Source organism: Narcine bancroftii, chromosome 6 (assembly GCF_036971445.1).
Source record: "Narcine bancroftii isolate sNarBan1 chromosome 6, sNarBan1.hap1, whole genome shotgun sequence".
Taxonomy (NCBI): Eukaryota; Metazoa; Chordata; class Chondrichthyes; order Torpediniformes; family Narcinidae; genus Narcine; species Narcine bancroftii.
Genome location: NC_091474.1, coordinates 245,751,322 through 245,775,325, shown reverse-complemented (window position 1 = coordinate 245,775,325; position 24,004 = coordinate 245,751,322). Strand labels below are relative to the sequence as shown.

The 24,004-nt window shown below is 41.1% G+C and overlaps 1 protein-coding gene and 1 long non-coding RNA gene across 3 annotated transcripts in view; both read left to right on the top strand.

Moving 5' to 3' along the window:
• LOC138737215 (uncharacterized) overlaps positions 1-24,004 on the top strand; it is a 278,027-nt gene that overhangs the window by 134,147 nt on the left and 119,876 nt on the right. The window lies entirely within an intron of this gene.
• LOC138736943 (uncharacterized) overlaps positions 2,357-24,004 on the top strand; it is a 75,884-nt gene continuing 54,236 nt past the window's right edge. The window contains exons 1-3 of the mRNA XM_069887190.1: positions 2,357-2,883; positions 13,055-13,311; positions 16,676-16,867. Of these exons, the coding sequence (XP_069743291.1) occupies positions 2,417-2,883; positions 13,055-13,311; positions 16,676-16,867 (916 nt within the window). The 5' untranslated portion in view covers positions 2,357-2,416. The remainder of the gene's footprint in view (positions 2,884-13,054; positions 13,312-16,675; positions 16,868-24,004) is intronic.

Genomic DNA, 24,004 nt, shown 5'->3' with positions numbered 1-24,004 from the left:
GATCCCATGAAGTATGTACGTATAGGCATTCGGAAATAATCGTGAACGGCCAAAAGACACTCTCTCCCCCTGTTCATGGTTGTTTAGAAAAGATCTACACAATCCATATCCCTAGGGAGAATCATCTTTTTCACATAGGTTCTATGTCACAGGTTAGTGAAGATAGAACTGCCCATCTCAACCCCTCACTCAAGCCGACAGTGAATTATAGCCAGTTGCAGCAGTGCTAAAAGAAAATGAGCAAATCACCGTAATGTTCCAGAAGCTAGGGCGCACCTTAAGCCAAGCTAAGGTTGACCCGACTTACAAGGAGGGACAACTGGTGCGAATAGCCAACCAGGTCACGCAACTTAATGTCCATCACTGATGGGACATTTTTAAGGGAGAGTCACGCAGAGCCTCGTCCACCCTATACCTTGCATGGTACCCTGTTATGATTATGTTCGCGGCCCTAATGGTCTTACTTATGGTGATAATTTGCATGTGGATTAGAGTGCGCACACTTGTGGGAAAGGTTAACAAGACAATAAAAAGGGTACAGCAGCGAGTGTATCAAGAGGCCATATCCAATCGTCAGGACAAAGAGGATGCTCCCTTAGTGGTGTAGATCTTTGATCAACAAGGAGGGAACTGTAAAAGGAAACATGACTTTAATCAAGTAGACGCCAAGACAGAAGGGGGTGAGGGAGTAACTCACACTAAGTTGTTGGAATATGATAAGGATGCGTCCTTATCTGTTTCCTGCTTTTTCAAAGTCTTGTAACCATAATACTGTGTGAGAGGGAGTACATAACCTGTAGCAATTGATTGAAGACTTGTTTATTTTGGGTTATAAAAGCTTGTTCTCTGCCTGATACGGGCAGAGTCTCTGTTGTGGACTCTCTGTTAAGCTTGTCAATAGACTCTTCTGAAACGATCTCTTGGGCTGTATTTTCTATTTAAATAATTATAGAGTCCCGAAGAAATCGGCGACAATAACCTAACATGCTCAAAGTTATGTTGACTATCTCAAATCAGTTTTTGGCTATCCAAATAATTGTATATCCAATCTCTTCGAACAACTTTGAATAATTTATCCACTGCTGACAACATGCTCACTGTCCTATAATTTCCAGGGTTACTTTTGGAGCTTTTTTTAAACAACAGAACAACTTGAGCTACTCTCCAATCCTCTGGCACCCCACCCATGGCTCAAGACATTTTAAATATTTCTGTCAGTCCCCTGCAATTTCAACATTCACCTTCTTCAAGATCTGAGGGAATATTTTGTCCGGCCCTGGGGATTTATCCAACCTTATTTGGTTTAAGACAGCAAGCACTTCCTCCTCTTTAATCTGTATTGGTTCCATGACATCATATTTATTTTCCTTACTTCCCATGACCCTGTGCCTGTTTCCTGAGTGAATACTGATTGAAAAAATATTTAAGATCTCCCCCATCTCTTTCGGCTCCATCCAAACCCAACCACTCTTATCTTCTGAACTTGCAATCTTATCATTGATGCAAAATGGTGGTGTGAAACCCATTTTAGATTGTGGCTATAAATTGTCTGTATCAACATCAAACAGTTGCCAAGAAGAGTCAGACTTGATCACTATTTTTTCAAATTTAGACATTACAGTACGGTAACAGGCCATTTCAGCTTATGAGTCTGTGCAGCCCAATTACACTCAAATGACCTACACTCATGGCAAGTTTTTTAAACAGAGGGAGGAAATTGGAGCCCCTGGGGAAAATCCACGCAGACCTGGGGAGAACGTACAAACCCTAATGTACAAACATCATGGGAAACTAAGAAATTAAGTTTATGCCTGGGAACATCAACAACATTTAAATCTTCCCAATTTTGCTTGTCTATTGCTGGGTACCTGGTGGTGGATTGAAGAGCAGCATTTTGTCGTGTGAATGTGTGTTTTACACATAAAATCAAAAAACAAATACTTTATTTTGGAAGTAGAAGGCGGAGAACAACCCATAAGACCAGAAGACAAAGGAGCGGTCTTAAGCCATTACTCGCCATTCCACTTACTATCCTTTTCACCCCCATATTCCTGCCTTCTGCCTGATTAGACCCGTTGGAGGGTTGAACACCACCAGTGAGAGAAAAATGATGTACGGTTCGGGACGGTCGGAATCTTTCCTTAAGCCTATCAAGATCTTCGCCATTCCCGAATGAATTCCGGTCCATCATCTGCAGACTTTCATCTTTCACTCGATCCAAAACATCGAACATTACTTCTTTTACCAATGAATACAATTAGGAGGAAAAGGGCAGCGAGCTTCCGGGAAGGCGGTCGCCCATTTTCTCTCCGTGACGCCATTTCCGGCCGATCCTTCCTCTTTGTCTGGCGCGCTGCGTGGGCGCCATTTTGAGCTCCCTTTCGGCGAGTAAGGAGTGTACCCTCTTGCTATTAACATGTCGGAGGATGGCAAGTTGTTTGTCGGCGGCCTCAACCCCCACACTAACGAGCAGGCCCTCGAAGAGCAGTTCTCCAAGTACGGGCAGGTCACGGAGGTTCGTGTCATTAAAGACCGAGAGACGTCGGAATCGCGCGGCTTCGGCTTCATCACGTTCGACAACCCGGAGGACGCCAAAGACGCGCTGCAGGCCATGAACGGCAAGTGCATCGACGGCCGCCAGATCCGGGTGGGCCACGCCGAGAAGAAGGGAAGCGGCCGCGGCGGTTACGGCGGAGGCCGCGGCGGCGGCGGTTACGGCAACCGCAGTCGACGAGGCGGCTTCTGGGAGAACGGGAGAAACACGTGCGGCGGCGGCGGCCGCTACGACCAAGGAGATCGCGACAACTACTCGGGTGGGTACCGGAGCCAAAGCTACAGCGGCTATGGCAGCTACGGAGGCCGCTCTTACCGGGACTATGACTGAGAGAGAAGACGGAGCGAACGTTGGTGCCGGATTCCCGTCCGCCGGCCGAGCGGCTCCTGGAACGACAGCAAGCCGCTGGGAATGAATTTGATTTGCCTGTTATGTTAAAATGCTAGCAACCCAGTTTGACCATTGTCGTGATTAATCTTGTTACCTGTTGTTTGTTCTGGGGTCTTCCTTAAGTTTGGGCTTTCAACTTTGAGCTTCGCTTACCATGTGGTTCTGTGAGTTTTTAAACCGGACCTTCTGTGTCATTGGGGCGGTGTAGTGGCGACTTAAATTGCCCGAGTCTCCTTCCGTGAGCTCCTTTTGGAATTTGTCGAAACCGTTTTGCTTTCTGGTGAGCTCTTTCCACAATTCCATGCGGTGCATGAACGAAATTGGGCGGTAAACCATTTAACTCCCACTTCCTGGCCACTTTATCTGATTGCCATCCTTGAGATGACTGATCTCAGAATACAGATCGCTCGAGTTACTTTTGATCGATCGACTGATTTGCTTGACTTAATTCTCTCCTTATGAAGATTGAACACTTTTTTAAAAATCGTAGCCATCTTGCATTTTAAATATCTTCACGTGGACTAGTTACATGGAAACTGTAGAAACCATTAATTTGAGCGGGAAATCTTGTTTGTAAGTTGCCAACAGCATGCCTGAATGCTGAGTCACTTGTCACTAAAACATAATGAGAAAATCAACTACCGAGCAGTTCTTCATGCAGCTTGTCACAGGCCTCTTGGAAAGCAAACTGATCGTGCTCTTTTATTTTGAAACGTTTATTCTGAACTGTATACGTTTAAGTTTCATTTACCATTGTTGTACTTTCATCGACCAGTATGGTCCATTTTGGACACCCGATTGCCACATGGGAGACCAATCTTTGCCCGTGGATGTATCTCAATAAAATAGCTTCAGGTATTCTAGTGACTTGTCTTTGTTACAAACCATTCAAATTTACTCCAAGGAGGTGAATCTGAAGATCGTTCTTGTTAAACATTGTCTTCCTTTTGCTGCTGAAGATTTGAAGGTGGTCCTCAAAATCTGCAAAATCCAAGGTAAAGAAAGCATTAGATATTTTGTTTGGAATGAACTTGTATATCCATCTTTGGCTGTGTGTATCAGTAAGGCCGTATAGAATGTAATTGTGTTCATCTTGTGAATTATTAGGCTTTTGACTTTCTTAACCAAGCCCTGTTGCTCATAATATTTGTAGAAACAAATTTTTGCTTTACATATGCTCCGTGTGGTGCCTTACATTAAGTTATTTACATAGCTGAACTTGGAGCATGTTGGCAAATTATGGTGACTATTTCAGCTAACCTGTTGAAATTTACTACCATGGACATATTTGTATTTATTTTTCCTTATTTTTAGACATACAGCATGGTGGTAACAGGCCATTTAGGCCCACGAGTCCGTGCCGTCCAATTAACTGCTCCCCCAGTACGTTTTGAATGGTGGCGGGAAACGAGCCTCCGAGAAAAACCCTTGCAGGCACAGGGAGAGCATACCAACTCCTTACAGACGGCGCAGGAAAGGCAACGTGCTAACAGCTGTGCTAACCATGGCACGCAACCGTGTAGCTGAGCAAAAATAAACCGTCTGCCATCTTCAGCTCAACTAAAGCTGTCCTCATTTAACATTTAACCATTGCTGCACGTCCTTTCCCCTCCATGAAGCTGCCTGAAAGATGAACAATAACATTAAACATAATTAACCCCACCCCAAGTTTACAGATAAAGCCTTTCTAATATGCTTTATAGCATGCAAATAAAGATTAAAAACTCTTACTAAGCACGGATAAGGAGACACTTTAAGAATGTCACCCAAACAGTGAGTGGCATAAACCAGTTCTTTATCCTATTCAAACAGCTGCTATATGAGCAAGGCACTCTGTTAGCTGAATATTTGCTTCCATCTTCACCAAAGGTTTATATATTATTTAAGAGATCATTTATTTTTACTTAGCACTTAATTTTTTTCTATTTTTTTGCCAGTTGCTTTAATTCCAGAAAACGGGTTTTATTGTATATCATCCTCCTGGGTTTGTTTGCAATGCATCCCTTGATTCCCTTTGGCTTGGTATAGCTAATTAGTTGTACTGAAATTTGAAATTGAGTTCAAGAAAAGATTGGTATTGAAGTATCGAAGTAATGTAAACAGTAGTACCTGCCCAAAAATGCGTGGTGTTTTCTGTTTTGAATGCTTGATCTTCCCCTGTTGAACTTCCTTTGAAGGTGCAGAAAAAAAACTTATGAAAAACTAGTTGTTATTCCTAAATGTGGATGAAGTAGTACCCAAAATAACATGAAAGTGAAAATTTGGGAGTGTGGGCTGTGGAGAAAGATGCAGAGAATCTATAGGATGACAGAACCATAGAACACTACTTCACAGAAACAGGCCCTTTAGCCCATCTAGTCCACACTGATCTTTCATTCTGCTATGACCCATGCACCTGTATGCAGATGGACTGTTCCCTTCCATTCCCCTCCCATCCATGCACATGTCCAATCAAATGTCAAAGCTGCAAATAAAGGGTTTATGGTTTGAAGTACAAGGTCTGAAGTTCTCTTGGTATGAACCAAGAGAAGGTCGGAGGTCTGCAGAAAAGCAGAATGATTTTTAAATATAAAGATAATTAAAGTGGCTCCCCATATCTTTCCATACAAGTCACTTCAATATAATACTTTATCGAGCATATAAGGAGTTCATTCCAAGAGAATTTGAATGCAGGGTGCACCCTACTGTTTTTCTGTGACTTCCTTGAAATTTAAAACAGGAATACTGAATGTAGGTCTGTTGTCTACCCAAGGAAAGAGATGAAATTGATTATGGAAATGTAAGAAATGTTCAGATTGATCCAATCGTTGGTAAGTTTATCGTAAATGAGCTTGCTAGAGCCAATCAACTCTGAATAGTTTCTACAGTGACATGTCCTTGGCTTCATCCATTGCCAGGGAGAGGGTAAATTGAAACCTGAGGAGCAGCAATACATCATATTCTGCCTGGACATTCTTGCACTTAATGGCATGAACTTTGATTTTCTAATTTTGGGTGTCCCATTGAATCAATGGTACCCATCTCTCCCTCCTCACATACTCATTTTCTTTCTCTTTAACTCTTCTTTCCCACCCCACCATTTCTGAATAGGTTCAGCTCTATTAATCTCTGCTCCCCCCACCACGGTTCTTTCCCCTTAATATAGTTAAAGTTTTGATGAAGGTTTAGACATGCAATGTTGACTGACCACTTTTAACCATGGATGCTGTCTGACCTGGGGAGTTTCTACAGCAAATCTTTGCTCATGATTCCAGCATCTGCTGATTTTCTGTTTCTCCTGTAAACATTGTAATAGAATTTTATTAATTTTAAAAACTTGGACATACAGCACAGTAATAGGCCCTTTTGGCCCAACTACGATGTGGCAATTACTGAAACTTAGCTGGAGGAAGGGCAAGATTGGCTGATGCAGGTACCGGGGTTTAGGTGTTTTAAAAGGAATAGAATGGGAGGTAGAAAGTGGTAGTGGGGGGGCGGCGGGTTGCATTACTGGTCAGGGATAGAATCACAGCTATAGAAAGGGAGAATGTTGCTGAAGGAGTATTCACTGAGTTGGTGTGGGTGAAAGTCAGTAATAGGCAGGGAGCTATCATGCTGGGAGTTGTATAGGACCCCATATAGCCCTCGGGACACTTGGAGCAGAGAAGCAGGTAGATTTTGGAATGGCATAGGAAATACAGGGTTGTAGTGGGTGATTTCAACTTCCCTAATGTTGACTGGCACCTTACTGCAAGAGGGATGGATGGGGCTGAATTTCTCAGATGTGTACAAAATGGATCCCAGACACAGTGTGGACCGGCCGACGAGAGGAAAGGCCAGACTGGATCTGGTGCTGGGGAATCAACATGGTCAGGTGTGGACCTCTTGGAGGGGGAGCATTTTGCTGAGTGATCACAATTCCCTAATCTTCAGCATAGCTATGGAAAAGGATAAAAACAGATAAACTGGGGAAGGGCTAATTATGAAGGAATGTGGAGGAACTAGTGAGAGTAAATTGGAAACATGTTTATGGGTGATGGCACAGAAGGAATGTGGAGGAAGTTTAGGGACCACTTGTGCAGGGTTCAGGATAGGTCAAGGAAAAAATGGTCGGAAAAGGGAATCGTGCCTGATGAAGCAATTCTGGCAACTAGTGAAGAGGAAGCATATGTTAGATATAGGAAGCAGTAAACAGGAAGGGGTCATGAGAAGTATATGGTAGTCTGGAAGAGGCTTAAGAAAGGATTTAGAGAGCTCGAAGGATGCCTGAAAAGGCCCTCGGACGTAGGATTAAGGAGAAGCCCAAAAACGGTTTATGCGTATGAGGAACAGGATGACGAGAATGAAGGTGGGGTCGCTAAAAAATAAAGGAGACGATGTGCCTGGAGGTTGAGGAGGTCGTAAATTAATACATTGTGTCGGTATTCACAAGAGAAATTGATCAGCCCTGTGTGCTGGACAAGGTAGAGATTAAGGAAGTGGAATGTTGGATCTTTTTAAAAACATCAAGATTGATGTCTCCAGGTCTGGATGTGATAGACCCCAGGCTGCTGTGGGAAGTGAAAGAAGAGAGGAATGGGTTAGTAGCGATGATCTTTGAATCCAGGGGAAGTGCAGGAGGACTGGAGAGTAGGGAGATTTCTGGGAATTATCGACGGGTGCAAACTAATAGGGGGGATTTTTAAGGATAAGATCTCTGAGCTTTTGGAAAAGAACAGCTTACTCAAGAATGACCAGCATGGCTTTGTGAAAGGAGGGTGAATTGTTGGTTAATTACTGGGTTAAAGTGCCAGTGTGAAAGAGGCATAGATAGTGGACAACCAGCACCTGTTTCCCATGGCAGGAATAACAAACAACAGAGGACGTAGGCACAAAGTTAAAGGAGGGAAGTTTAGGGGACACATCAGGGGTAAGATTTTTTACACAGAGAGTTATGGGGACCTGGAATGCCTTGCCGGGGATGGTGATGGAGGCTGAAACATTAGGGGCATTTAAGGTCTCTGAGACAGGCACATGGATGGAAGAAAAATAGTGGGTTACAGGGTAGGGAGGGTTTAGTACTTTATGAAAAAGAAATACATGGGTTGGCACAACATCGATGGCTGAAGGGCCTGTACTGTATTGTAGTGTTCAATCTACCCCCCAATTGACCTACATTTCTGAAGGGTTGGACGAAACCAGAGCACCTGGAGGAAATCCATGCAAACGTGGTGAGAATGTGCAAACTGAATTTGTACTGAGTTGCTAGTGCTGTAACAGCATTGCACTAACTGTTATGCTAACTGTTTCCATCCGCATCATGAATAAATATCTTTTTTGAAATAGACCTGTCTTTTTCATGTATACGTTGAACAATTAAATCAGAAATATGAAATTCCTTAGCTAATATAATTGGATGTTTCACATTTTCTGGAATTATTGTTTTTTTCCAATCTTTCTCCTCAATACGTCATTTTCAAGAATAGGATTTAGTTTGTAAACACAACTTGTTTTGGATTTCAGGAGCCTCATTGACATTTCTTTTAACCTTTCCAAATTTTGAGGCCACTCTTGAGATTGCGAAAGAAATTGAGGACCAAACATCCATGTATTAGCTCTTTTCAGAAAAGATTGAAAGAACTTTTGATCTACGCGAAGCCCTATAGGCTGGATTATCCACTGTTTTAACATATCTCCATTGATTTAGCATGCAAAACTTTTCGATTTCATTAACTCTGTTAGTCACAAAGATATGAAACCTTGTGGTTTTGTTATTAATGTATTTAAGCACTAATGTCCTATCAGTTCAAAACATAGTCTGCTAACTCCATCTGTAATTCTCTTAACATAGTAGCGACAGTCAATTCCATTAAGGTCTGGTGACTGGCTTTAATGGAGCCATTCTGGCTTTTCCATTGCAAATCCACAATGTACTTGCTCTTGCTCTTGGTTATTTTGTAGTACTTAATAACTGACTACCAAAACCACCTTGGCTTGCAAATCCGCAATGTTCTTGCTCTTGGTTATTTTGTAGTACTAAATAACTGACTACCAAAACCACCTTCGCTTGCATCAGTAAAATGGTGTAAATGAGCAAATATGGAAATTCCAAAGTCTTTTGATTTCAAACATCTGTTGACTTCAAAACTTCCTAACATTTTAAGACTCTCAATCCAACTTATCCAATCTTATGTGATGGATTCTGGTGTAGTTTCATCCCATCCAAACTTTCTTCTGCATAATTCTTGCAAAATTTTCTTGGCTATTAATACCAATGCCAATATTCACAAAGGATCGTATATTGAACTTAAAATCAAAAGAATAATTCCTCTTGTTAAAGGCCATTCTTTCAAAACAAATTTGAATTTGATGTCACAATCTAAATCGAGATGTTTTATCTCCTTTGCTCTTCCGCAGGAATAACACCCAACACATCGTGACTTGCTAATCCATTTCGTAAGATACTAAGATAGGTGGAATAGTGGATAATGAAGAAGGTTTTCAAGGATTGCAGAGGGATTTGGGCTGCTTAGAAAAGTGGGCTGAAAAATGGCAGATGGAGTTTAATGCTGATAAGTGTGAGGTGCTTCATTTTGGTAAGAAGAATCAGAATAGGACATACGTGGTAAATGGGAGAGCATTGAGGAATACAGAAGAGCAGAAAGATTTAGGAGTGACGGTACATCGTTCCCTGAAGGTAGAAACTCACGTGAATAGGGTGGTGAAGAAGGCTTTTAGTATGCTGGCCTTTATCAATCATTGCATGGAATATAGGAGTTGGGAGGTGATGTTGAGATTGTATAAGACGCTGGTGCGGCCTAATTTGGAGTTCTGTGTGCAGTTCTGGTCGCCTAATTATAGGAAGGATATAAACAGAGTGGAGAGAGTGCAGAGAAGGTTTACCAGAATGTTACCTGGGTTTAAGCATCTAGAGTATAGGGAGAGATTGGACAGATTAGGTCTTTATTCTTTGGAGCGTAGAAGGTTGAGAGGGGATTTGATAGAAGTATTTAAGATTATGAAAGGGATAGACAGAGTGGATGTGGATAGACTATTTCCGTTAAGAGGAGGAAAGATTAAAACAAGAGGACATGAGTTAAGAATTAAGGGGCAGAGGTTTAGAGGTAACATGAGGGGGAACTTCTTTACTCAGAGAGTGGTAGCCGTGTGGAATGAGCTTCCGGGAGAAATAGTGGCGGCGGAGTCAATTGTATTATTTATGAAAAGGTTGGACAGGTATATGGATGAGAAGAAGATGGAGGGTTATGGGCATTGTGCGGGGAGGTGGGACTAGAAAGGGGTGTTTGGTTCGGTGCGGACTAGAAGGGCCTAATGGCCTGTTTCCGTGCTGTAATTGTTATGTTAAGGAAGGAAGCTCTTTTATTCTAGATCTCCTTTAACTCTTGCTAAAGATCTATTGCTTCTTTTTCTGAAACCACTGAAGATAGACAATCATCAACAAAAATTATTTCTGATGATGTTTATAGGTTGAGACTAAATTGCTCTTCATGATCTTCAGCACATTTCCTGAGAACAAAATTTGCACAAATTGGTGACGAAGTTGCTCCAAATAGATGAAATATCATTATGATTTCAATCATGTTTTGACTATAATCTCCATAGCAATCGTTAAAAATAAATCACGATCTTCTGATCGTTCTTTTGCTTGATGAAACATCGCTTCAATATCTGCAGCAATTACAATAGTCTCTTTACAAAATCTTATCAGAACACCTATGAATGTATTGGTTAAATCTGGACCGTGTAGATGTTGAGAATTCAATGAAACTCCTTGAAATGATGCTCCACAATCAAATACTACACATGGTTTCTTTTGTGAATGTATAAACTCCATCATGGAGTTTATAAATTTTTCACCATCTTTGCGTTCCAAGATATCTTCTTGTACCTTTTCAATGTAACCCTTGGCTATCATTTCCAACATATTTGCATATTCCACATGAAAGAAAGAATTTGTCTTGAATTTTCTTTTTAAATTCAGCATATGCTCTTCTACAATTTTTATTATCTGGCATACATATTTCTCTTCAAAGGTAATGCTATACAGTAATGACGATCAACATGTTTAACAGAATTTGAAACTAAAACCAGAAACTGTTTGTCCTCCTTTGAAGGTTCTTGAATATCTGTGAGACATTCAGGAAAATCAACTTTAACCTTGTTCCCAGAGATAATTAAGTTTCACAATGAAATTCTGTTGACATTCATGTTCAATGTCTCCTGATTTTATTCATTTAATTAATGGTCCGTTAATTGTCCATCCTTATTACTTCTGGAAGTTCAAGAGCTTTTGGTACATCTAATCCAATTAACATCTCAATCCTGGCATCAATCTTAGGTAAACAAACATCCTTTAGATGAGCCCATTGTTATGGAATATTCTCCTTATTCACAGGCATAGTCTTCTGAGTTTATACACTTGGAAGACCGCAAAATTCATTGCTATTTCATCCAGCAATCTGTAAACTGGAAACTATATTAGTTTTAATGTTCCTTTCATCATTTATTGTCTTCAATAAGATCTTTTATCTTTTTTCCATGAAGATTGTTTATTCATTAACTCAACAATACAAACTGATGCAGTACTTCCTGGGTCAAGAAATGTATAGGTCTTCAGTATGACGCTCCCTTTTTTTTAGAAGCTTTAACCTGCGCAGGAACTATTGAGAGGGCTTTGTCACCGGCCCTAGTAAGACTATCTGAACCAAAGCTGAAGCATACTTTGTTGAGAATGCAGTAACCTGGGATGCTTTAAACTGCATATATCACAACTGAGTCACTTATTACAAGTTTTGCTTGATGTGTCCTTTTACACAAACAGCCAAAACATAATTCATTCTTCTTTAAAAAGGTTAATTTCTCATCATGACTTCTCCAATCATGAACATCTTTCTAAATCATGCTTATCTTTTCCTGAACAGCCTGATCTTCCTTTTCCTTTGTTTCCTTTTTCTTCCCTGTGCTTGTATCTGACACAGCAGTAACAAAGCTACTATTGAGACCATGACTTGGACGTCTGTACATCTTTAGGAACTATTGAAGCATCCTTAATATTTCCAAATACTGGTAGTATTAACATGCACATGCCATTCCAAAAATTGTTCAACATCCTCATAAGTGGCATCCCTTTTGAGAAGCATCTTGCGCTCTGCAACTTTGGTTCTCTATAAATTCTTCATGTTATAAGGCAATTTGTTTATAATAATCAACAAATTAGCAAGCAAATTCAGCTCTTGCAAATATACACTACTTTCTGTTGCGTTACAACATCCTCTCAGAAAGAGTGCATATTGCTGACCAAGAAAGAATCTTGTCCATGTGGGCCCTTGCAATTTTAGATTCATAGCCATAATAATGATGCAATAATTGTTTTGCCCTTTTAAAACCTTGTTCTGGATTCATATATTGGCAACTTTTGACAAACTCCTTCGGCTGTCCTCCAGTATACTGTTCCAAGTAATAAAGACGATCTTTAGCATTTTTAGATTACTTTTGAACATCAGATATTGAAATGGATCTCCATTTTAAAAACTAGAATTCCCTTCTTAGGTAAACCGTATGAACCTTGTTGCTGCGCTAACATAGCAGAGATTTCATTTTGTTTTGCTATGAGTTATGTATTGTCTGTGCACCATGTCTTGAGGCTAATGGAGAAAACGATCTTCAACTGGTGCCATAGGTGCAGGACCTTGTAAGTAATGGCAGTGCTGGTGCCATATGTGTAGAAGCTTGAGTTGTAAGTGATGGCTTTGATGAGAATCTTTGAGTTGTAAGTGATGGCATTGGTGGAGGTCCTTGACTTGTAGCTGGTTCTCCAGCAACATGAAGAGACATCAATGGTGGAATATGATCAACTCGCATGATTGAATTTTTTTGAATTGCCCTTCTTTCAGGAAGATCCTTGTGTACTCAGGAGAGATTGAATGTCACTAGCTTTTTTCATAGGATTGGTCATTTGAGCACTAGCAAATGGAAACCATGAGTCCTCATCAATGAGGAAGTACATATTGTGGTTCAAAGAGGGCAGGGGGCCCTTGAAATCCATGCCAATGGGGCAGATGACCTGTAATTTGTACTCTGCACAGACCAGAAAGTTCCTGGTCATCATCTTGATGTCCTCAACTGAATAAGGAAAGTTGCAGGCTTTGAAATGGTAGAACTTGGTGACCTCAGGGTGACAGAGGTCGGCATGGAGGGCTTGGTAGTGGTCTACGTGTGCACTGGGGCAAGTCCCTCAGGACAGAGCATCCGAAGGCTCATTGAGCTTTTTGGGCCAGTAGAAGATGTAGATGGAGAGTTTGATTCTTCACCTCAGAATTTTATCATTCCAGATTTTACCCCATTGCTTGTTGAATATGAAGACAACTGCATGTTGGTCGGTCAGCAAGGTAAATCGTTTGCCAGCAAAATTGTGCCTCCAGTGCTGTGCTGCCTCAATGATGGCTTCGGCCTCCTTCTCGATGAAGGAGTGCCAGATAGATCTCAGAGCCTTGGCGGGTGTGGGAGAAAAATGCTACGGATCTGCTTGCCTGGTTAAGTGTGGTAGCCATGGCAAAGTTAGACGCATCACTCCACCAGGAACAGGAAGGATTTGTCCACAGCATGCATTGCGGCCTTGGCGATATCACCTTTGATGGTGTTGAAGGCCTCCTGGGCCTCTGCCAACAGGGAAAAGGAAGTGGCTTTTACGAGGGGGGCAGATCTTATCTGCATAGTTGGGGACCCACTGGGCATATTAGGAGAAAAACCCCAGGCACTTTTACAAGGCCTTGAGGCAGTGGGGGAGTGAGAGCCTAGAACTCCATTCTCCATGACATAGCTAGGCGTGATGTGCGGTTTTGGCTGTCTGGAGGTTCTCGGGTCAGCAACATGAGATGTGCCATCAGTTTATGGTAATAAAATTGATGTGCTATCAATAATTCCAAAGACTAGAAATTACTTGACCAATAGCCTTTTATTACTTTAAACTGATGACACATCTCATGTTGCTGATCTAAGTCCTGAGCTTGTTCTCTGGGAGTAGTTATGGCGTTCCCGCCTTATTAAGGGGGAGGAGCCACAGGTACAATCAACAAGGGGCGGGCTGCCATAGATGTACAAACAGGAATACATTGGTTCCACCACATTACACAGATGTGCATTGTGCTCCTATTTTCTTTGAAACAGAAAAATTAACTACACAAATATTCACATACACCCTCAGATACATGCCCCGACACCCTGCCCCATTACCATCTTACCAACTTTGCTGACAGTATCATCAGTATATTACAGATTATATTACTGGTTCAACCATCTCACCATTAGTCTTTTAATCTGTAAGCATTTGTAATTCAGATTTTTTTTTAAATGCAGAAAGGATTGCCATTTGTGGAAAAACATTTTGGTGGACCCTCTTAATGTCTATTTAATTTTCTCCAGTTTAATAAAGAAACTGATTTCTTTAGTACATTGTTTAACAGATGGACCCCTATCAGATTTCCAGTGTAACAAGATTTTTTTGAATATTTTATTTATAATTTCACACAAGCTTGTCCAGTCATATGTCGCGTCCTGCCACCGATGGCAGTTCACAATCACATATACATATGCATGTATTCATTTTTTTATCACTTTATTATATACAAGCTCATGCCCCCACATATAAACCAAGATGGCTCACTCATACTACAATAACAAACATTAATGTTGGGGAAAAAAAACATATAACAAGAGAAAGAAAAACAAAAAGGGCAGGGACTGTTGCAGCTGAATGGAGGGTTTCCAGGCCGATACTCATTCTTGACCGAGACCAGCATGGGGGAGAGGAAGAGGCAGCAGGGAATGGGGAAAGCTTCCATGCACCTATGTAGTACATGTATAACTGCCATATCTTACAAAAAGTGCTACATTTGTTTCTCAGATTGCAAGTTATTTTCTCCAGGAGCACGCAACTTTGCATTTGCCTGTTCCTTCGCTCAATACTAAGAATAGAGTCAGACCTCCAGGTTACTGCAATGCACTTCCTGGCCACTGCTTATGCGATTAACACAAATTGGATTTGAAATTTAGACAGCTTCATTGTAAGCCTTACGTCCAATATATTTCCCAGCAGGAACAACTCCGGGTCCTGATGGAATCATTTACCTATAATTTTCTCCAGGATTTGGCCAAGAACTACCCAAAAGGGCCTCACCTTGGTAGATGACCCGGTTGGGTGCACAAACGTCCCAGTTGCAACACCACACCTGAAGCATTGGTCCGGGAGTTCTGCGGCATTGTGTACAATTGGTGTAAAAAGTTACACTAGACCAGCCTGTACCTTGCATTGATGACCGTGGTCATGCTTTCCTGGTACAGGTCGACCAGGACCTCTCACCAATTGCAATGCCCAAGTCCGACTCCCATCTTTCTCTAGAAGGCCTGGTTTGGGTCCCTCTGACTGGAACAGGTAATAGATTGCTGAAATAAATTTCTTGCCAATCCCCCTTCGAATCAGGGCCTCTATATTACTGCAATGAGGTAGGCCATACTTGGACCTAATATATCCTGTAGAAAAGACCTTATTTGAAGATAGCATTGGTCTGGGAGTGGAATGTTCTATTCAGTAATGTTCCCATTCCATTAAGTGTGTCTCTTGGAGGAAGACCAAATCTACCCCCATCTTTTTAATGTGTGCCATCCAGTTCACTGAACTGTTTAAGCTGTTGACATTCAAAGAGACAAACCTTATGCTCTTTGCCATTGTCCCCAGGCCCTTCCTCAGATATCTCCACCCCCTCCCGGCTACCACCCCCCACGACTCCCCAATCTCTACCATCTGGTCTTTGCTCTGTTCCATCCGATCTGTGAGAGTAGACAAATAGAAAATGGGGGGAAAGACAAGGACAACAACTCCGATAACTAACCAAAACAGCATAAAACCAAATGCAAAAAACATTTACAATCATACTTCCTCGAAACCCACTATTACCCTCCCCGTTAACACTCCATCCTATACTACCTCCCTCTATTTTGTTGACCACCTTCATTGATTACCCCTTGTACCACTGGCACCCATCAACTCCTTTCCCTAACTCCTAGTTCACCAGGAAAAACAACTATTACAACTTTTCATTTGTTCGGTCTAACCTCTTTCTTAACATCTGTATTTATACAATTTAGATACGATTTAAAAAAAACCCACCATGTTATTATAGTCCAAGATTTTGTTTCCCTCTAATTCTAGAGGGGATCCCCTTCTCTTTGCCCTGATCGCTGCCACTCCTAATATTTTCTCCCTGCCCTGGTACCACAACAGCCTCACCAGAACAGAGTGAGGCCTTTGCCCAGGACCAGGTATATGGAAGAGGGACCTGTGTGCTCTCCACCTCTATTCTTTCACCCAGTATCTCCTTACCCAACACCTCAGGGATCCAGGTTTGAAAGAAGCACAATGGGTTCTGACCTTTCACCCCCTCCCTTAGCCCCACTATTTTAATATTGTTCCTCCTGCTATAATTGTCGAGGGCATCCAGCTTCTTCCAGATGGTCTCCCTTTCATTTATTAACTTATCTGTTTTATTAGACATATTATGGATATCTTCTTCATTTTTACTTATTCTTCCTTCTGCCTCACTCACCTTGCCCATTAGCCCAGATAGGGTGCTCTGGACCCTATCCAGTTTTTCCCCATGTCCTGTGCACTTTTTTCCACAGCTAGGAAGAGCCTGCCCTAGCTCTGAGCCTCCCTGCTTATTTTCCCTAACAGTACTTTTCCCCTGGGGCTCATAGCTTCACAGGGTCTCCCTTGGCCTTTGGACTCTTCCTCCTCCGGACTGCTGGACCCCTCTTCACTGCTGCTGGTGCTTCCTGCTTCCTCTGATCCAGCGCTGGACTCACAGGCTGCTCTTCTTCCTCTGAAGTTGCTGTTGGGACTCCCGCTGAGACTTGCAGTTTCACTCCTGGCCCGCTACCAGGGCAGAGGTAAGTTTCAATCTCTCCCTTAGTGCCGGCAGCAAGTTTCTTGCAGTTTCCTCTTTTGTCGGGCAGGTCCGTTCCCCACGAGGATTGCCACTGCTGCCCTGCACCCGATGCTGATTTCACCTTGAGCTTCGCACCTGCTGTGAACACGTCCAACTTTGCGATTCTGCTATGGGAGGGGGGACCAAGCCCTTCTCTCCAGGGGCTTCCAGAGGGGTTTCTCTCCGTACCTGCTGGGCATTGATGCTGGATTTGTCTAGGACCTGTTCTCCTCATCTGGCGAGTTCCTCCTTTGGAGCTGCGGTTCCCATTTCAGGCCCTGGGGTGTCCCTGCCATTTTCCTCACTATGAGGCATTCCAGGCTTGCCCTCTTGCCTCAGTGGTGATTCTTTCGCACTCTTACTTGAAGACTTGCTTTTTTTTGTCATGTTGCGTTTAAAAATTCTTCTCACGTCATTTTTTGCTGTTTTGGTCTGGTCAGTTGAGGTTTTGACCTTGTTTATATTCAAAAATCCTGAGAGCTCTCGGAATCCAACTCCTCTGACACCACACATGACCCCCTCAGTGTAACAAGATTAGATGTTTGGCTAATAGATGTAAATGCTATCACATCTTTCTGCAGGGAATTTAGGGAGTTGTCAGAGATTCCAAATATTGCAGTCAATGGACAGGGTTGCAAATTGACTTTAAATATTTCAATAGTGTACTAAAGACTCTGAATCAGAACCCTTGATTTGTGGGGCATTGATAAAACACATGACTTGGATGGCAAGGGGAGCCATTACACCTATTGCATTTGTCCTCTATTTCAGGATAAATGGTTGATGGTCTGGATTTTGAAGTGAACCCTATATTGCACCTTGAACTGAATTAGTCCCAAGCGAGTACAGAAGGTGGTAGAGCAAATCTTCTCAATAGCCTCTTCCCACAGTTTCTCCTCAATTTCCATTTATCTGATTCAGATGGGAGAAAAACTTTAATAGGGCTTCCCATTTCTCTGAATTCCAAATGAGAAATTGGACAGACATTTTCTTCCCCCCCCCCCAACCCCTGGCTCGAAATGCTCAGATTCATTGGATTTCAGATTTTGTGGGCTATACTGCCCTAATTGAGTGCATGTGCCAAGGTGGTCCTCTGTATTTCCCCCCCCCCCCCCCCCCCATGCCCACATACTTGCTGCACTTATCCCCACATTAACACAAAGCTGTGGGGACATCATTTTATATTCGTCAAGGACTCGGTGATATTTAATAGAAAAGAAACATAACCATCACTCCCTCAAATTTTGAATTAGATTTACAGGCACATTGCAAGGCACTTCAGACAACTATGTTATTCAGCCCAATAAATTAATGTATAGATTTAATTACAAGTCTTGGAATTCTGCCTTAACAACCTTAACAAATTTGACAACTGCAGATTAAAATAAGAATGCCCAACAAATGGCAGCTCCCCATTGCATTTGTGCTTTAATCAGTTGTTTTTCAACGTCTTGAAGTGTACTATCGGTTCTTCAGCTGAGAGGAAATCCTTCATTTTGTCGTAAGTGATCTGTAGTCAGGCTGGGTAGATGAACTCCAATTGGACCCCCTGCAGGGTATGCAGGTCTGACATCATTGAATGCCACCTGGGCTCAGCCACTTTCACAATTTTTCTTTTCTTTGGCTTGGCTTCGCGGACGAAGATTTATGGAGGGGGTAAAAAGTCCACGTCAGCTGCAGGCTCGTTTGTGGCTGACCAGTCCGATGCGGGACAGGCAGACACGATTGCAGCGGTTGCAAGGGAAAATTGGTTGGTTGGGGTTGGGTGTTGGGTTTTTCCTCCTTTGCCTTTTGTCAGTGAGGTGGGCTCTGCGGTCTTCTTCAAAGGAGGCTGCTGCCCGCCAAACTGTGAGGCGCCAAGATGCACGGTTTGAGGCGTTATCAGCCCACTGGCGGTGGTCAATGTGGCAGGCACCAAGAGATTTCTTTAGGCAGTCCTTGTACCTTTTCTTTGGTGCACCTCTGTCACGGTGGCCAGTGGAGAGCTCGCCATATAATACGATCTTGGGAAGGCGATGGTCCTCCATTCTGGAGATGTGACCCATCCAGCGCAGCTGGATCTTCAGCAGCGTGGACTCGATGCTGTCGACCTCTGCCATCTCGAGTACCTCGACGTTAGGGGTGTGAGCGCTCCAATGGATGTTGAGGATGGAGCGGAGACAACGCTGGTGGAAGCGTTCTAGGAGCCGTAGGTGGTGCCGGTAGAGGACCCATGATTCGGAGCCGAACAGGAGTGTGGGTATGACAACGGCTCTGTATACGCTTATCTTTGTGAGGTTTTTCAGTTGGTTGTTTTTCCAGACTCTTTTGTGTAGTCTTCCAAAGGCGCTATTTGCCTTGGCGAGTCTGTTGTCTATCTCATTGTCGATCCTTGCATCTGATGAAATGGTGCAGCCGAGATAGGTAAACTGGTTGACCGTTTTGAGTTTTGTGTGCCCGATGGAGATGTGGGGGGGCTGGTAGTCATGGTGGGGAGCTGGCTGATGGAGGACCTCAGTTTTCTTCAGGCTGACTTCCAGGCCAAACATTTTGGCAGTTTCCGCAAAGCAGGACGTCAAGCGCTGAAGAGCTGGCTCTGAATGGGCAACTAAAGCGGCATCATCTGCAAAGAGTAGTTCACGGACAAGTTTCTCTTGTGTCTTGGTGTGAGCTTGCAGGCGCCTCAGATTGAAGAGACTGCCATCCGTGCGGTACCGGATGTAAACAGCGTCTTCATTGTTGGGGTCTTTCATGGCTTGGTTCAGCATCATGCTGAAGAAGATTGAAAAGAGGGTTGGTGCGAGAACACAGAAAACCAACAAGGTCGGGTCAGATACAGCAATGAGCTCTCTGAACCCTTCTCCATTAACAATGGCGTGAAGCAAGGCTGTGTTCTCGCACTTTCACAATAAGATCAGGGAAAACTGAGTTAGTTGTTCCCTTCAGTTTTACCTCACTGGATTCTCTGGCTCAGCGTAGACAACCACGAAATCACTGTAATAGTGAAGTCTGGCCCTGGTATTGGCAGTAGGGTATAGTATGTTTGGTCTACCAGTGCTCCTTATCCACTCCAAATGCTTCTTAATAAAGCTGATACTGTGTTTTTACTCAAACTGTCAGTTTCTTCAGGAACCCCCGCTCTCCTGATGTTATTTTTCCAGGAACTCGCTTCCAATCCTCACAACTGTTTTCCAGCTTTATCATTATCAGTGGTGAGAGCTTTAATTTTCTTTTGCATTGAGAAGATGCCATTGGTACAACCCAACATTGAACGTTCTATCTCCCCAGTAGTCTCTGTAATTTTTTTTTTTTTGAAAATTTTATTTAAGAATTTTACAAAAAAAAACAACATATTATCTAAAACAACCCCCTACCACCTAACCCACCCCCCTTTGGAACTTTTTTAAAAAAGCACAATAATACCGGGATATAACAGGTTGCTGTATGATGTGCCATCTTTTTACATTTTTCTTTACAAATAAAACTTTTACATAGGAAGTAGGAACAGGAGTAGGCCAAAAATGGCCCATCGAGCCTGCTCCGCCATTCAATACGATCATGGCTGATCTAATTTATGACCTAACTCCACCTACCTGCCTTCTCCCCATATCCCCTAATTCCTCTATCATGTAAAAATTTATCTAACCGAATTTTAAATATGTTTAATGAAGCAGCCTCAACCACTTCCCTGGTTAGAGAATTCCAAACATTCACTACTCTCTGGGAAAAACTATTTTTCCTCATCTCTGTCCTAAATCTACTCCCCCGAATCTTGAGACTGTGTCCTCTGGTTTTAGTTTCCCCGGCCAGCTCAAAAAACCTTCCTACATCTATCCTATCCATACCCTTCATAATCCTATATGTTTCTATAAGATCTCCTCTCATTCTTCTGAACTCGAGCGAATACAATCCTAGACGATTTAATCTTTCATCATAAGTCAACTCCTTCATCCCAGGGATCAACCTAGTAAACCTCCTCTGGACCGTCTCCAAAGCCAGTATATCCTTCCTCAAATATGGAGACCAGAACTGGACACAGTACTCCAGGTGCGGTCTCACCAGTACCTTATACAGTTGCAACATTACCTCCCTACTCCTGAATTCAATTCCTCTAGCGATGAAGGCCAACATTCCATTTGCCTTCTTAATAACCTGCTGCACCTGCAACCTAACTTTTTGCGATTCATGCACAAGCACTCCCAAGTCCCTCTGCTCAACAGCATGCTGTAGTTTTTCACCCTTTAACATCTAAACCCATACATTCCAAATACAAACTCAACATTTTTTGAAAAATTTATTTCAAATTTACAAAGGAATACAAAAGAAATATAACAAAACATACATGGAAAAAAAAACTCTATTCCCCTTACCCCCACCCTCCCACCCCTTACTATCCCTCCCTCCCCCCCGGAGCTTAACATTCAGAAAGAAGGTTATTACAAAATACGAGTATGTAGCATGGGTTGAATTACAATGCAAATAAAAATAATAATTACTTAACATTTAGCTTCATACATTTCAAATATGAAGTCCACATATTTTCAAAAAAAGAATAATTATTCCTCAAATTGTTATTTTCTCTAAATACAAACATGATTGAATTTCATTATGGCACCTCTGTATACTTAGATCTACATCATTTTTCCAAGTTACTGCTATACATTTCCTAGCTACTGGCAAACTTAAACGAATAAACGCAACCCGAAATTTATCTAAACTTGTTGTTAATGGATTCATGTATCCTAACAGGCACAGCCATGGATCCATAAACAAATCTATTTGAAATAAATCTCACAAAAATTTAATAATTTTTTCCCAAAAGGTTTAACTTTTGAGCATTCCCACACAGAATGTATAAAAGTACTTACCTGATCTCCACATCTAAAGCACTAATCAGAATCCCTAAAACCATACTTCTTTAACTTTTCTGTAGTTAAATATAACTGATATAAAAAGTTATAATTAACTAAAATATAAAGTTCATTAACTAATTTTGTAACACTATATAACGTTAGACTACATACTTCATCAGGGATGAACCATAGCTAACTCCTGTTCCCATTTATCTCTTACTTTCAACATTCCAAACTTTTTTGATTGTAATAACAAATATATCTCTGAAACAAACCCTTTCTTTCCCTAATCCATAAGCAACATTTCAAACTTCGATTGCCTTGGTAATATCAAATCTCGACCAAATTTATTAATTAAAAAATCCTGTATTTGATAATAAGCAAATAACATATTTCGTGATATTTCAAACTTCTCCCTAAGTCTATCAAATGAAAGAAATAAACCTGCTTCAAAACAATCTTCAATTAATATCAAACCTTTTTAAGTCCCACTCATTCAAATAAGGGTTATACATTGAGAAGGGAATAAATTGATTTTGATATAGCGGAATTTTAATTGAACATATTTCTTTTGAACCTATAGACTGATTCCACTTGTTCCATATTTTAAATAAATGAATTAAGACTGGTACTTTATATGTTTGCAAAAGCAATAAATTCCACTTGTATATAAAATTATGTAATGACTTTTCATGTATCTGATCAATCTCCACATTTTCCCACATTGGTGGTTGATCAATATCAAACAATCTACTAATAAACTTCAATTGTGCTGCTTGATAATTTTCAGGAATTATATACATCTGAGGATAAGGTGGATGTTGAACAGATTGATACTTTTTTGTCTAGTTTGAATTTGGCTGTGTTGGAAAAGCAAGATGTAAGATTGGTAAATAATTTATTCACAGAGTTTGAATTGAAAGAGGCATTATAAGCAATGCTGACTGGTAAATCACCTGGCGAAGATGGATTTACGATGGAATTTTATAAGGAATTTCATGATTTGTTGTTTCCAGTATACATGGATGTTTTGAGGCAGGCTATACTGGACTATTTCCTGAATCATTCGTGAGAGCATTGATAACGGTTATACCAAAGAAAGATAGAAATCCATTGAAAGTTGATTCTTATAGGCTTATATCTTTACTTAATGTAGATTATAAGATTGTAGCAAAAATTTTGGCTAATAGATTAGCTAATTTTTTAACCGAAATTAGTACATGGAGATCAAACAGGGTTTATTAAAAATAGATATTCAGTTGATAATATTACTAAATTAATTACAATAATCAATGTGTCCAGACAGCAAGTTAATCAACCATTGATATTAGCACTGGATGCTGAGAAAGCTTTTGATTGTGTAGAGTGGAAATTTTTACTTAAAAGTGTTAGAAAGATTTAAGTTTGGGCCATTTTTTATAGGTTGGATTAAGGCGTTATATAAGAATCCTTCCGCACAGGTGGTGACAAATGGTCAGATTTCTCAAGCATTTAATTTGTGTAGATCAACTAGACAGAGTTGTCCATTGTCACCAGCCTTGTTTGTATTAGTAATAGAACCTTTAGCTCAAGCAATTAGACAGAATATGACAATTTAAGGTAATTACAATTGGACAACACGAGTATAAAATTAATTGCAGATGATGTATTGATATATTTATCTAAACCAAAGAGTTCATTACGACCTTTACAAGAATTATTGGAATGTTATGGGTCAATGTTAGGATATAAAGTAAATTGGGAGAAAAGTGAGATATTACCAATATCCGAAGATGATTATTCAGATTATAGTCAAATTATTCATTTTAAATGGTCTGAGAAGATTAAGTATTTAACGGTATTTATTGAATGGGAATTTAAGAATTTGTATAGTTTAAATTATTTACCTTTATTAAATAGGATTAAATCTGATTTGAATCGATGGGAACATTTACCATTGACGTTAATTGGCCGAGTAAACTGTATTAAAATGAATATCTATCCACGTATTCAGTATTTGTTTCAATCAATTCCATGTTTGGTACCGGGGAAATTTTTTAAGGAATTTAATAAGGCGTTGTCTTTTTTTATGGAAAGATAAATTATCAAGAGTATTAATGCAAAAGTTGACGAGGTCATATGATTTGGGAGGTCTTCAACTACCACATTTTCAAACTCCACATTTTAACAAAAAAAGAGTAATTATTCCACAAATTTATACATTATCTTTTCCAAATAAATACATGATTGAATTTCATTATGCCATCTTTGTATACTCAATTCAACAT